General features: G+C 45.0%; 1 protein-coding gene across 4 annotated transcripts in view; it reads left to right on the forward strand.

The window, feature by feature from the left end:
• Window positions 1-14,404, forward strand: part of LOC139548229 (paired box protein Pax-3-like) — a 35,619-nt gene extending 21,215 nt beyond the window's left edge. For 2 of the 4 annotated variants that reach the window (XM_071357760.1, XM_071357763.1), the window contains exons 6-9: window positions 4,346-4,511; window positions 4,719-4,936; window positions 10,204-10,491; window positions 11,998-14,404. In XM_071357760.1, the coding sequence (XP_071213861.1) occupies window positions 4,346-4,511; window positions 4,719-4,936; window positions 10,204-10,491; window positions 11,998-12,015 (690 nt within the window). In that variant the 3' untranslated portion in view covers window positions 12,016-14,404. The remainder of the gene's footprint in view (window positions 1-4,345; window positions 4,512-4,718; window positions 4,937-10,203; window positions 10,492-11,997) is intronic. The other 2 variants (XM_071357759.1, XM_071357762.1) reach the window with 1 other exon arrangement.
• The last annotated feature ends 1,046 nt before the right edge of the window (window positions 14,405-15,450 follow it).

The raw sequence follows: 15,450 nt of genomic DNA on the forward strand, positions 1-15,450 counted from the left end.
CACACACAGGGATGCACAAGTATACACACACACATTCCTGGCCTTCCCCTTCATCCTGTGTTCCCAGGGGTCCAATCTGCAGGGCCAGCTCTGATCTACGGCCCAGAAAATTCCCCACAACAGCTCCCGTATGGAGGCTGTACCGGGCCCAGCATGGGGCTATTACATATGGAATCAGCATGAGTTCCGCCAGTCACACACATTGACTCTCAGCAGCAGCAGCCAACCACATCCCCCCATACTGGTCAGAGGAGAAGGAGGCCTGTTCAGTTAAATGTTAATTTAGAAATTTGGATGGGTTCATTTATCTGCTATGTCCCTGTGAATGGATCAGCCAGGTCACTCATGATACAAGTCAGTATTCGACATACATCCATGTCTGAGGAGGTCAGGAGATGACGTGGAAACCGGCCACTAAGGGCAACAGTGAGCCATGTTACCTTCAAGTAAGTTTTGGTTATGCTAGGGCGTTGAGGACGGGGAGACGGATAAGTGTAAGCATCTGCCTCTGATTCCAAAGGTTGCAAGTTTGAATCCAGCAATAGAAAGTTGTTTTTGAGATGTGTGTTTTAAGCCTATCCCAAACCTTAACCCTTACCTTAACAATTCAGAGTTAACTTCTCTAGGATATGTGGGACGCTAACGTCCCACTTGGCCAAAAGCCAGTAAAAATGCAGAGCGCCAAACTCAAATATATTACTATAAAAATCAAACTTTCATGAAATCACACATGAAAGACACCAAATTAAAGCTACACTTGTTGTGAATCCAGCCAACATGTCTGATTTCAAAAAGGATTTACGGCGAAAGCACACCAAACGATTATGTTAGGTCAGTACATAGCCAGAGAAAAACACAGCCATTTTTCCAGCCAAAGAGAGGAGTAACAAAAAGCAGAAATTGAGATAAAATTAATCACTAACCTTTGATGATCTTCATCAGATGACACTCATAGGACTTCATGTTACACAATACATGTATGTTTTGTTCGGTAAAGTTCATATTTATATCCAAAAATCTGAGTTTAGGCGGGACGCTACTGTCTCACTTGGCAAAAAGCCAGAGAAAATGCAGAGCGCCAAATTCAAATTACTATGAAAATTACTATAAAAATCAAACTTTCATTAAATCACACATGAAAGATACCAAATTAAAGCTACACTGGTTGTGAATCCAGCCAACATGTCAGAATTCAAATAGGCTTTTCGGCGAAAGCAAACGATGCTATTATCTGAGGATAGCACAATAGTAAACCTTCCGGAAACACCTGAAACCCCACCTCTTTAAGGAATACCTAGGATAGGATAAAGTAATCCTTCTAACCCCCCCCCCCCTTAAAAGAGTTAGATGCACTATTGTAAAGTGGTTGTTCCACTGGATATCATAAGGTGAATGCACCAACTTGTAAGTCGCTCTGGATAAGAGCGTCTGCTAAATGACTTAAATGTAAATGTAAATGTAAACAAAGACAGAGAAGCATATTTCAACCCTGCAGGCGCGACACAAAACGCAGAAATAAAAACATAATTCATGCCTTACCTTTGACGAGCTTCTGTTGTTGGCACTCCAATATGTCCCATAAACATCACAAATGGTCCTTTTGTTCGATTAATTCCGTCAATATATATCCAAAATGTCCATTTATTTGGCGCGTTTGATCCAGAAAAACACCGGTTCCAACTTGCTCAAACGTGACTACAAAATATCTCAAAGGTTACCTGTAAACTTTGCCAAAAAATGTCACACTACTTTTGTAATACAACTTTAGGTATTTTTTAACGTTAATAATCGATAAAATTGAAGACGGGATGATCTGTGTTCAATACAGGATTAAAACCAACAATAGCTAGCTTTCTGGTCACGCGCTTCTATCTAACAGGACACTTCACGTGACTCTCGTTCAAGATGGCCGTACTTCTTCATTACACAAAGGAATAACCTCAACCAATTTCTCAAGACTGTTGACATCCAGTGGAAGCAGTAGGAACTGCAAGCAGGTCCCTTAGAAATCTGGTTTCCCAATGAAAATTCATTGAAAAGAGAGTGACCTAAAAAAAAAAAATTCTGAATGGTTTGTCCTCGGGGTTTCGCCTGCTAAATAAGTTCTGTTATACTCACAGACATGATTCCAACAGTTTTAGAAACTTCAGAGTGTTTTCTATCCAAATCTACTAACAATATGCATATCTTATCTTCTGGGGATGAGTAGCTGGCAGTTGAATTTGGGTATGCTTTTCATCCAAACGTGAAAATGCTGCCCCCTATCCCAGAGAAGTTATTGCCTAAACTTAACCCTGACCTTAAGAATTAGGCGTTAATGCTTAAACTTAACCTTAAACACTTCGAAATTTGACGTTTGCAACAACTTCGAACTTTGACGTTTCAGAAACATGGATGACCGTCTAATTCTGACGTGAGAGTGTGAGAGCTAGTTGGAATGGATATGAGTTTTGAGGAAAGCACCGTCCTCAAACATGATTCCCTTGTTCTCATTAGCAACAGTATTTGGGATTTTGGGTGACTCTATGGCTTTGGAACAGAAATTAAATAAGACCATCAGAGATAGTTTATAGTTATAGGGGAGGAAACCATGTAAAATAGTGCTGTGTTGCTATGGCCAAGTCCATGTTTAATGATGTTCTGGTGGTGGGCCATGAGATGTGGAGATAGCGAAGGCCTTGTTGGCCGCAGACAGGAGTCACATGGGCTGGTCTGGAGAGGAACACATGACCCCCTCCCACACACACACACACACACACACACACACACACACACACACACACACACACACACACACACACACACACACACACACACACACACACACACACACACACACACACACACACACACACACACACACACACACACACACAAAGAGATGATGTCACAATGTGGTCCACACAAATGGGAGATCACTATGTGACTTCTAACTATAGCTAAGGGCAGTACACACACACACACACTAATGCAAATGCAAATGCACAAGCACACACGAACACACAAACACACACACACACGATACATAGAAAGCAGATTATTTAAAAAATGCAGTCAGACAAAAACAGAGATTGACTCATAGAGAGAGATATACACATATGCACAACTAACAGTCATTAACCATTCATATACAGTACCAGTCAAAAGTGTGGACAAACCTATTCATTCATCCCAGATGGGATGGCGTATCGCTGCAGAATGCTGTGGTAGCCATGCTGGTTAAGTGTGCCTTGAATTCTAAATAAATCACAGACAGTGTCACCAGCTAAGCACCCCCACACCATCACACCTCCTCCTCCATGCTTCACGGTGGGAACCACACATTTGGAGTTCATCCGTTCCCCTACTCTGTGTCTCACAAAGACACAGAGGTTGGAACCAAAACTCTCAAATTTGGACTCATCAGATCAAAGGACAGATTTCCACCGGTCTAATGTCCAATGCTCATGTTTCTTGGCCCAAGCAAGTCCGTTCTTCTAATTGGTGTCTTTTAGTAGTGGTTTCCCTGCAGCAATTCAACCATGAAGGCCTGATTCACGCAGTCTCCTCTGAACTCCTCTTGATGTTGAAATGTTTGTTACTTGAACTCTGTGAAGCATTTATTTGGGCTGCAGTTTCTGAGGCTGGTAACTCTAATGAACTTATCCTCTGCAGCAGAGGTAACTCTGGGTCTTCCTTTTTCTGTGGCAGTCCTCATGAGAGCCAGTTTCATCATAGCGATTGATGGTTTTTGCAACTGCACTTGAAGAAGCTTTCAAAGTTCTTGAAATGTTCCCGGATTGACTGACCTTCATGTCCTAATGTAATGATGGACTGTCGTTTCTCTTTGCTTATTTGAGCTGTTCTTGCCATAATATGGACTATGGTATGGTCTATGGTATGGTCTTTTACCTAATAGGGCTATCTCCTGTCTACCAATCCTACCTTGTCACAACACAACTGATTGTCTCAAACGCATTAAGAAGGAAAACAATTCCACAAATTAACTTTTAACAAGGCACACCTGTTAATTGAAATACATTCCAGGTGACTACCTCAAGAAGCTGGTTGAGAGAATGCCAACAGTGTGCAAAGCTGTCATCAAGGCAAATGGTGGCTACTTTGAAGAATCACAAATATAAAATATATTTTGATTTGTTTAACACTTTTTTTGTTATTACATGATTCCATATGTTTTTTTTCATAGTTTTGATGTCTTCAATATTACTCTACAATGTAGAAAATAATAAAAATAAAGAAAAACCCTTGAATGAGTAGGTGTGTCCAAACTTTTGACTGGTACTGTAAGTGGGAATGAATGTTTAAGACAATGTAAGATCTCATGTCTTATATCCTCTTTCCCCAGGTGTGGTTCAGTAACAGAAGAGCCCGATGGAGGAAGCAGGCTGGAGCTAGTCAGCTCATGGCCTTCAATCACCTGATCCCTGGGGGCTTCCCGCCCTCTGCCATGTCCAGTCTCTCACCTTATCAGCTGTCTGACAGCCCGTATCCCCCTACATCCATATCACAAGGTTTGGACACTATAATCAAGGCCACAGGCTAAACATCCTGTGTGTTTCAGCTATTGCTGTCAGGGTTCAGACCCTAGAGCTTGATTAACAAAGTCATGTATTATTAAATATTGACTGCTTCAAGTGGGCTACAATGTAATAATCTGTCAATTGAGAGACAATATATCTAAATGGAACTTTCTTCCTTTTTATTTGTCCTTCCCTTAGCGGTGTCGGAGCAGGCCAGCACCCTGCATCGGCCCCAGCCCCTGCCCCCCTCCTCAGGCCATCACCAGAGCTCAGGTGGGGGAGGGCAGGATGTGGGTTCGGCCTACTGCCTGGCCTCTGGACGCCACGGCTTCTCAGGCTACTCTGACAACTTTGTCACGTCAGGAGGCCCTCCCAACTCCCAGAACCCTACCAACGGCAATGGCCTCTCTTCCCAGGTGAGTCCAGCGGAGCTACCGATGTACACACAGACACACAAACAGACACACACACACAGAAACAGAGTTCACACTCTTATCTATGTCGGGAGGTGGGTGTGATGTGGAGCTGGGTGTGAGGTCAAATCAAATCAAATTTAATTTGTCATATGCGCCGAATACAACAGGTGTAGACCTTACCGTGAAATGCTTACTTTCAAGCCCTTAACCAACAATGCAGTTTTAAGAAAAATAAGAGTTAAGAAAAATATTTACTAAATAAACTAAAGTAAAAAGTAAAAGAGCAACAATAAAATAACGTGGCTATGTACAGGGGGTACCGGTTCCTGAGTCAATGTGCAGGGGTACAAGTTAGTCGAGGTAATTGAGGTAATAATGTAGATAGGGGTAAAGTGACTATGCATACATAATAAACAACGAGTAGCAGCATAGTAAAAAAAAAGGTGGTGGGGTCAATGCAAGTAGTCTGGGTAGCCATTTGATTAGCTGTTCAGCAGTAGAAGCTGTTAAGAAGCTGTTAAGAAGCCCTTTGGACCTAGACTTGGTGCTCTGGTACCGCTTGCAATGCCGTAGTAGAGAGAACAGTCTATGACTAGGGCTTTTAGGGCCTTCCTCTTACACTGCCTGATATAGAGCTCCTTGATGTCAGGAAGCTTGCAGTCAGAGGCCGAGCAGTTGACATACCAGGAGGTGATGCAACCAGTCAGGATGCTCTCAATGGTGCAGCTGTATAACTTTTTGAGTATCTGAGGACCCATGCCAAATCTTTTCAGTCTCCTGAGGAGGAATAGGCATTGTTGTACCCTCTTCACGACTGTCTTGGTGTGTTTGGACCATGATAGTTTGTTGGTGACACCAAGGCTCCACTACAGCCCCGTCGATGAGAATGGGGGCGTGCTTGGGCCTCCTTTTCCTGTAGTCCACAATAATCTCCTTTGTCTTGATCACGTTGAGGGAGAGGTTGTTGTCCTTGCACCACACTGCCAGGTCTCTGACCTCCTCCCTATAGGCTGTATCATTGTTGTCGGGGATCAGGCCTACCACCGTTGTGTCGTCAGCAAACTTAATGATGGTGTTGGAGTCGTGCTTGGCCACGCAGTCATGAGTGAACAGGGAGTACAGGAGGGGACTAAGCACGCATCCCTGAGGGGCCCCCGTGTTGAGGATCAGCGTGGCAGATGTGTTATTGCCTACCCTTACCCCCTGGGGGCGGCCCGTAAGGAAGTCCGGGATCCAGTTGCAGAGTGTCCATAGCTTAATGATGAGCTTTGAGGGCAATATGGTGTTGAACGCTGAGCTGTAGTCAATGAACAGCATTCTCACGTAGGTGTTTCTTTTGTCCAGGTGGGAAAGGGCAGTGTTGAGTGCAATAGAGATTGTGTCCTTCTGTTGGGGTGGTATGCAATTTGGAATGGGTCTTGGGTTTCTGGGATGATGGTGTTGATGTGAGCCATGACCAGCCTTTCAAAACACTTCATGGCTACAGACGTGAGTGCAACGGGTCGGTAGTCATTTAGGCAGGTTACCTTAGTGTTCTTGGCTACAGGGACTATGGTGGTCTACTTGAAACATGTAGGTATTACAGACTCGGCCAGGGACAGGCTGAAAATGTCAGTGAAGACACTTGCCAGTTGGTCAGCGCATGCTCGGAGTACACATCCTGGTAATCCATCTGGCCCTGCGGCCTTGTGAATGTCGACCTGTTTAAAGGTCTTACTCACATCGGCTATGGCGAGCGTGATCACACAGTCGCCCGGAACAGCTGGTGCTCTCATGCATGCTTCAGTGTTGCTTGCCTCGAATCGCACATAGAAGTTGTTTAGCTCGTCTGGTAGGCTTAAGTCACTGGGCAGCTTGTGGTCAGTAATAGTTTGCAAGCCCTGCCACATCCGACGAGTGTCGGAGCTGGTGTAGTAGGATTCAATCTTAGTCCTGTATTGATGCTTTGCCTGTTTGATGGTTCATCTGAGGGCATAGCAGGGTGTGAGGTGGAGGTGGGTGTGAGGTGGTGGTGGGTGTGAGGTGGAGGTGGGTGTGAGGTGGAGGTGGGTGTGAGGTGGAGGTGGGTGTGAGGTGGAGGTGGGTGTGAGGTGGAGGTGGGTGTGAGGTGGTGGTGGGTGTGAGGTGGTGGTGGGTGTGAGGTGGTGGTGGGTGTGAGGTGGTGGTGGGTGTGAGGTGGAGGTGGGTGTGAGGTGGTGGTGGGTGTGAGGTGGAGGTGGGTGTGAGATGGAGATGGGTGTGAGGTGGTGGTGGGTGTGAGGTGGAGGTGGGTGTGAGGTGGTGGTGGGTGTGAGGTGGTGGTGGGTGTGAGGTGGTGGTGGGAGGTGGTGGTGGGTGTGAGGTGGTGGTGGGTGTGAGGTGGAGGTGGAGTGAAAGGACTTGAAAAGGACAGAGGAAGGACACGGAGGAGGACAAATGAGGAGAAGATGACACAAATGAAAACTGAAAAGACAATTATGGCCAATTATACAGGCATGAGGCTTATCGTCCCTTTACCTAAACATTAAAGGCTGTCCTAACAGGCAGAAAATGAGATTTCAGCTGCTCAAAGTCAGACCGCTCAGACAATACAGCACAGGGTTTACACACACGCACTCACACACACGCACACGCACACACACACACGCACACAGTGCTTCGGGGTCACTTTAGAGAGTGTGACTGACAATATGGACATGAAGGATGACTGACTGGAGAGGCTGACATGGAAAAATTTAATTTACACAGGTCACATGTTGGGAAAGAAAACATTTTGAAATGTTTCATATTATTGATGAACGTTTAAAATACTTATTAATATACTGAACTGTGTTCAATTTATCAAAATAACAATGAATAGGCTAAGTCATAAGGAGGGGAGATATCGTCTATCAAAGAACATGTATGGTAGTCTAATATTTTCAGACAATAGTCTGTGTTTTTCTGTTGCAGTAGGACAAATATACTTTTGCTTCGAGTTTCACCGTCATCACCTCTAACTCGTCCCTGGCTGTAGCCCATCAACACATCCATAATATCCTTGCACTTTGGAAGAGTAATCAATCAAGGTTCCAGTGTCCAAATTGATTGCTACCGAATATTTAAGGAATTGAATTATGTGTGTAATTTATGTAGATTACTTCCTATGTTTTGTTACATATATCATTGGTGCAGGCTATCTCCATTTTTTGGTACGAGTGTGGAATGTTGTTTAAATTATGAATTGACTTAAATTGGATGGGTCTTTCATTTATATAAATGGTTATGAAGAGTGTATATCGAAGATCAACTAGGCCTACTCTATTTAGAAACTAGAAATAAAATGGATTGATCATTATTATTTGCATGCAAGAGAACTTCTGCTGCATGTTGGCGCAACACACAATTCTACAAATCAAACACCCCTTATCCTCCTCTCTCTCTCTCTCTCTCTCTCTCTCTCTCTCTCTCTCTCTCTCTCTCTCTCTCTCTCTCTCTCTCTCTCTCTCTCTCTCTCTCTCTCTCTCTCTCTCTCTCTCTCTCTCTCTGATAAATGGGGTGCCTGACCCCCATATGTTTTCCATTTGTAAGGAACACACCTCGACTTCTGCAAGGGTGTTTGTCAAGATTACACTGACAGGGCTTCTGTATGACAACCATAATGTATGTTTGAGAGTGTGTATTTTAAGATGCATGGGAAACTACCCCTCCCTGAATCTCTGTTGAGATTTTGTTTATCTACACTTTCCTCTCTTACGCAGTCCATACACAGCTACCTTGGACAATCAGGGAAACACACACACACACACACACACACACACACACACACACACACACACACACACACACACACACACACACACACACACACACACACACACACACTGCACATAAACCGTCAAGCCTCCAGGGAGGCTTCTCATGATTGCATTCTTACAATGTTTGTCTCCACATTCCTCAGTATGAAAGTCAAGTCCTCATTTATTTGAATATACAGTATATTGTATGAGAGATCAGGAATGTCCTGTATGTCTCAGACTTCCCCCATTCCGACATTCTTCCCTGGCTCTCCTCTGCTGTCCGGCTTTTCCTGGACACGCTGATTTGGGGCCGCTGGACACAGCAATGTTCCAACACAGAACACGCCGATGAAGCCCAGCCAGGAGCCACGTCACGCTAAAGAGACAAGGAGAGACGAGAGAGAAAGAGAAAGAGGGAGAGAGAGAGAGAGGTATAGCGTTTTTAGAAAGCTGTAGTTTCTTGTAGAGGTCGACCGCACCAACCGTCCATATACTTCTTCTGTTTAAACAGTGTTCCAAAACGCAGGTTCTTTTGGGGGAAAATGTTATTTGGGTCGAGAAACACAACTCCCCTCTCAAAATCAACATGGGCTCCTCTGTCCCCTGCCTGGGAAATGACTTAAGTGGGACCATCTGTGTGTGTGGATGTAGAATAATATGTCACTTATAGGGCCAGAAGAGCCCAAAGTGCAGCGTACCTGCTTTTCATTAGGACATCGACAGAGGCTAGAGGTCTTTGTTTAGAGGGATTAGATTCATTTAGAGGTAGGGATGTTTAAAGTGGTCACGTTGGGTTGGGATATATCTTTTCAGTGAGATGATATTGAGTCACAGCAATTATCTGTTTATTAGACACTTTTGTTGAACTTGTTCCCATCCATCCAGTTAAAGTTAGTGAGGGTTTGTTATCGGCTCGTTCTGTCTGAACCTCCTTTACAACAACACCCTACGGCTCTTTTCCGTCCTTCGCTCGCCAAGAAATATTCCCCCAAATTCAATTATCGGGTGGCTAATCAACAACAGGTCAAAGCCTGTTTCTCTGTCTGCAGCTTGTCTGCTGTGGTCCAGAGGCTTTTCTCTCTGCTTCTAAAGGTCGACTACCATGTTATCTGTGTTGGGACATCTTTGGCGATAAGTCTTTATCTCATCCTTTGCTTTTTGGAGCGGCGGCAGGAGGGAATTTCCAAATAAGTGGAGTAGAGTTTCTGAGACAAATTGGTTGATTATTCCTCTGTGGTGCTATCGCTGCCTGTCTGGGAAGGCCTGGTGGAAGTGTTTTGATGTCAGTGGAGAGGAACTTCCTGTCTGAGTTAGGCTGTGCTACTATGTGTTATGGATGGGGGTTGGGCATGGTGTTTGGAATGATACATAACACAAAGCTGTGCCAAAGCGTCTGATAGGACTACACCACCTGTTCTCACAAGTTCCAAAATCACTTAACCACCTATCTGAATGGAATGTCAATAACGTCACTGTAACAGCAATAACACTCTCCCTCCCTCTCTCCAGGTGATGGGTCTGTTGAACCCAGGCGGGGTGCCCCACCAGCCCCAGAGTGACTACGCCCTCTCCCCCCTGACAGGAGGCCTGGAGCCCCCCGGGGGCATGGGGGCCAGCTGCTCCCAGCGTCTGGAGCACCTCAAGGGTCTGGAGGGCCTGTCCAGTGTCCCCAACATCCCCAGTCTCCCCTCGCTGCCCAACTCCCAGTCCTACTGCCATTCCTCCTACAGCGCTCCTGCCTACAGCGTGGACCCTGTGGCCTCCTACCAGTATGGGCAGTACCATGGACAAAGTAAGGTCAATATCTCTCACTTTTATTACCACTTAAACACTTAGGAAGATCTCTCCAATCATATCAACTGTAGCCGCCTTGAGTTTTCACTGCTCTTAAGTCTACCACGCCAAAACATTTACAAAGGACAAATGTGTTGATAGGACTCTATCAGTGTTCATATGACGTGTTTCCATCCAACAAAAACAGCAGGGTTTCAGACAGGAAGAGTTGTTTGATCCTATCTCTGAAGTAACGCTGACTATATTGGATCATATCTGTCCTTTGGTATACTGTAGCTCACATCATGTCACCTCGCCTCACCTCGCCTCGCCTGTCAGCAATTGTTAATTCCTGTCAAACAGCACTAACAGTGTAAGATATGCTCTCCTGGAACGTTTTCTTATGGGAGGCTTGTTTAACTGTGAGGAGGCCCTTCAGTTCACATTAACATTACACTAAGGTTAACTCTGACATCAAACAAACCTTCATGTAACTCTCAAAAACCGACGTCATCCACATGCGTTCAACCATGATTAGAGCACCCTGTAGTTTTCAATTTCCCTCTGTGGGGGGCGACCTGCACAGGTCACCCAATCAGGCCAGTCCCTCGACCTCGCAGCAACCTTGCCCTTCAAAGCAAAGGCACCAGTCCCTGTAGCTGACTGCTACGGCTTTATAAAGGACTGCAGGTATCGAGTGAATATTTAACCTAATATCCGAGAGAAAGAAATGCCTAATGAAATATCTTGAAGAGATATGTAAGTGGACAGAAAAGACACACACACACACACACACACACACACACACACACACACACACACACACACACACACACACACACACACACACACACACACACACACACACACACACACACACACACACACACACACACACACACACACACACACACACATCAGAGGGACTACATCTTGATGTCATTAATCACAGAGACTGGATACCCGTGTGCGGTTAGGTCTGTAGAATGGGAAAAGGGATTTTCTGGGGGGTGGAAGGATCCTAATATCCTCTGGCAGGGAGCAATTAGAAACAGGTGTGTGGTGTGGGCCTGCTGAGGTCAGCTGGGGAAGCAGTATTGATCCCTGTCCCAGATTCACTGGTACTGGGCCTCTAGTGTCAAGCCTAACCAAGCCCTTACCCAACCTTAATGGGACTGATTTCAAGTCTGCCCACTTCACCTTTCTAGACCACACACACACACACACACACACACACACACACACACACACACACACACACACACACACACACACACACACACACACACACACACACACACACACACACACACACACACACACACACACACACACACACACACACACACACACACACACACACACACACACACACACACACACACACACACACACTGTGAGACTGATCACCATGATAATGCTGCTCCCATGGTTCAAACCCTCTTTATCTCTGTCAGTGATCATCAGTCTTTATTTTTAATTGAGGTTAACTTGTAATTTAGTCTCATTCTCTTCTGTTTTTCCTTTTAGGTGCCCTTCATTATCTGAGACCTGAGATCACCTGAGGATCTGCCCATCTAAGAACCCCCCCCCACCTCCACCTCTGGCCCAGCCCAGTCTCCACCTCCGGCCCAGCCCAGCCCAGTCTCCACCTCCACCTCTGGCCCAACCCAGTCTCCACCTCCGGCCCAGCCCAGCCCAGTCTCCACCTCCACCTCCGGCACAACCCAGTCTCCACCTCCACCTCTGGCCCAGCCCAGTCTCCACCTCCACCTCCGGCCCAGCCCAGCCTCCACCTCCACCTCCGGCCCAGCCCAGTCTCCACCTCCACCTCCGGCACAACCCAGTCTCCACCTCCACCTCCGGCCCAGCCCAGCCCAGTCTCCACCTCCGGCCCAGCCCAGCCCAGTCTCCACCTCCGGCCCAGTCCAGTCTCCACCTCTGGCCCAACCCAGTCTCCACCTCTACCTCCGGCACAACCCAGTCTCCACCTCCAGCCCAGTCTCCTCCTCCAGCCAAGCCCAGTCTCCTCCTCCAGCCAAGCCCAGTCTCCTCCTCCGGCCAAGCCCAGTCTCCAACTCCGGCCCAGCCCAGTCTCCACCTCCACCTCCAGCCTAGTCTCGGTTGAGGGACGTGTGTACTGTACTGTATATGTTGAAACTGAGGGGGCTCTTCAAGTAATCAGGACCAAAAGCTTCCTCCACCATCCCTGGCTACCTATTTCCTCACCCAGACACTTCCACTCAACAATGATCTGTTCCTTCAGGCTTGATGAAAGTAATGGAAGAGAGACTAAAGTTAAAGGACATTGATAGAGGAATTTAAGGCCAAAACAATGAAACACAAGAACTTAGATTAATGTCTGTTGATGGCTGACAGAGATGCCACTGGGTACATTCCCTTGGCTGTGATGTGGTCTACCCCACATTGTGCGCCAACTATGACCAGGAAAACCGTGGAAGACTAATCCAAACAGACCCACAGCACAGCCCATGAGTGGAGGCCCGGTTGGGGTAAAACATCCTTAAGTCAGGCCTGTGGAAGAGCACAACCAGACTGTATAGTAACAGACTCACTAGTGGCTTTAGAGCTGTGAACCTGTTTACATGTTTGTCGTAGGGCCAAAGGAATACAGATTCATTCTATTTATCTCTGAATGAAAGCTACTTGAGGGAAAAAATAACAGACTTTTATTTGACGTTGCATTTATTTGATATGTTTTGTTCCAGAAGATTCCTTCCCACACAAAGAGTGAAATGAACACAACATTCCAGCCATAGACTGAGGAACAAACAAACAAACAAACAAGGAAATGTGTAGAAAATAAACATGTCAATCAAAGAAAGAGGAAGCTTTGAGACATCATCATAAACAGACCTGTAATGTATACTACAGCTGTTCCTTCCCTTCGTTATGTTAAATGCTCAGTGTTCTAAAACATTCCATTGAACTCTCACTGTGTTCTGTTGATAACTCTGATCTCTTGTAGCTTTAGAAGTATTCCTAGGGGTCAGGGGTGACTTCGGGGAAAGTCCCAGGTGAAGGAGGAGGAGGAAGGAGGGGGGATTCAGGGGTTCTGATGGGCGACAGGGCTGATCCATCAAGGGGTGCAGTCCCCCTCATAGAGGCCTATTAGGGCACGAGGGCACGACCAAGAGACACATGAGAAACCAGGACCACCTCACCACAGACCAACCCAGCTGACCAGAAGTGCAATATCATGTACCTCAGAGTCAACAACGCCATCAAACATGAAACAAAAAGATCTTGTGTCTTAAGAACTTTCTGTAAAACATTTGAATCATGTTTGAGTCATTGGTTATTACATGTGCCTACGTAGGCTTCGAGGTCCAAAACAAAGAAACAACAACATCGTCAGTACGGCTATGACAGCAAAGCCACAGGGTAAGGTGGGATGCACATTGTGAACCATTGAAGTCATTCCAAGCCCATGTGGAGCAGATTGATTCAACGACAAAAAAGAAGTCAACAAAAAAAACGTATGAAAAAATTATTTCATAATTTTTTTTGCTTGTGTCTTTTTGTTTCTCTTGTTGCAAAAACCGAAAGATCAATAGTGTGGTGTTTTACGTCATTTCCTTATTTATTCTCTCTAAAGTATCTAAACAATTCTGCAACATTATTCTTAAACTTTCTGCAATGTTTTAGTCAAATTACTACATCACATACCTTATAGGAACACTGTGTCCGTCTGTTCACTAAATGGTAGCTGGATGTCTCAACAGATCAAAGGTTGCCACAAGCACTCAGCTCTCAATTGTACATTTGTCTGTAACAGAAAGAAAAGTGTTTTTTCTTTCCAATGGTTTCTTTAATTTTTATATATTTTTTGTATTATTTGACAGAATGTTATGGCGCAATGTCTTGTGTACAAGCTCAGTATTATTACTATTTATAATAAAAAATGAAAATACAATGACTAAAAATAGTAAATTTTTTATTGAAAGTTACACTGTAATTTCAAGGTCATTTTGGTCTCAATGCAATCTTTGTGTATGAAATGTTTGTCATCAATGTGCAGTAAATAATTGACAGTGATTCATCGTAATATAAAATTCAAAATAATAGAGAGACAAGCATGTCGTTTTCAAATAAACGTATTTAAACCCCTAAGCCCTGTGTAAAAATAGAACCGTAAAGAGAGGTTCCTGACATGGAGTTGGACTTGAACACAACAGCCTTTCTTAGAAATAGTACTCAAGACATTCAAACATCTGCACGATCTATTAATGCCCACTGGCACTCTACTGTAACAAACACACTTCTGTTTCACAAATTCTAAATGAGAACAACCCTCAGAGCGTTTGGACAAACAGAACACCCTCCTCCCCCTCACTCTTCACCCTCGCTGCCCCTTACCCCTCTCAGGCCTTGGTCATACACACAGGGCCACTGTGAGTGTGTGTGTGTGTATTGAGTATGTGTGTGTGTGTGAAGTGTGTGTGTGTATGTATCGAGTATGTGTGTGTGTGTGCGCGCGCCACCCTGAGGATATTAGCCCTAATTAAAACACTGGTCTGATTAATCGAGTCTCGTCTCAGCCCTTGGAGGGACTACACACTTTATAAATAGAGATTATGTCAACAGAAATGCTTGCCCACTTTGGATCAATCACACAGCTGCCATTTTTATTGATGAATACGAAAAATTGGGCCAATATGAGGACACAAACATAAACTTCCGCGCACGCACACACACACAATCCAATATACAATCCTGTACAGTATCGCCAGAAAGACTGTTTGCTTTCTTAATCAGGCAGTACCATTAAAGATGAAGACAAATCGTTGTCGCTGTAAAAGTCCCAAGCAAAGCTGCGACCACAGAAATTAGTTTTACTAATGTACCCTCCTCGTGAACTGAATACACCCCAGAGTCTACTTAAGACCCAAACTATTTGAATGAATTTTACAACATGTAATGAAAGGAAAGAGATGAAGACAAACAGAGGTATATAACATT

This window comes from Salvelinus alpinus, chromosome 21 (assembly GCF_045679555.1).
Source record: "Salvelinus alpinus chromosome 21, SLU_Salpinus.1, whole genome shotgun sequence".
Taxonomy (NCBI): Eukaryota; Metazoa; Chordata; class Actinopteri; order Salmoniformes; family Salmonidae; genus Salvelinus; species Salvelinus alpinus.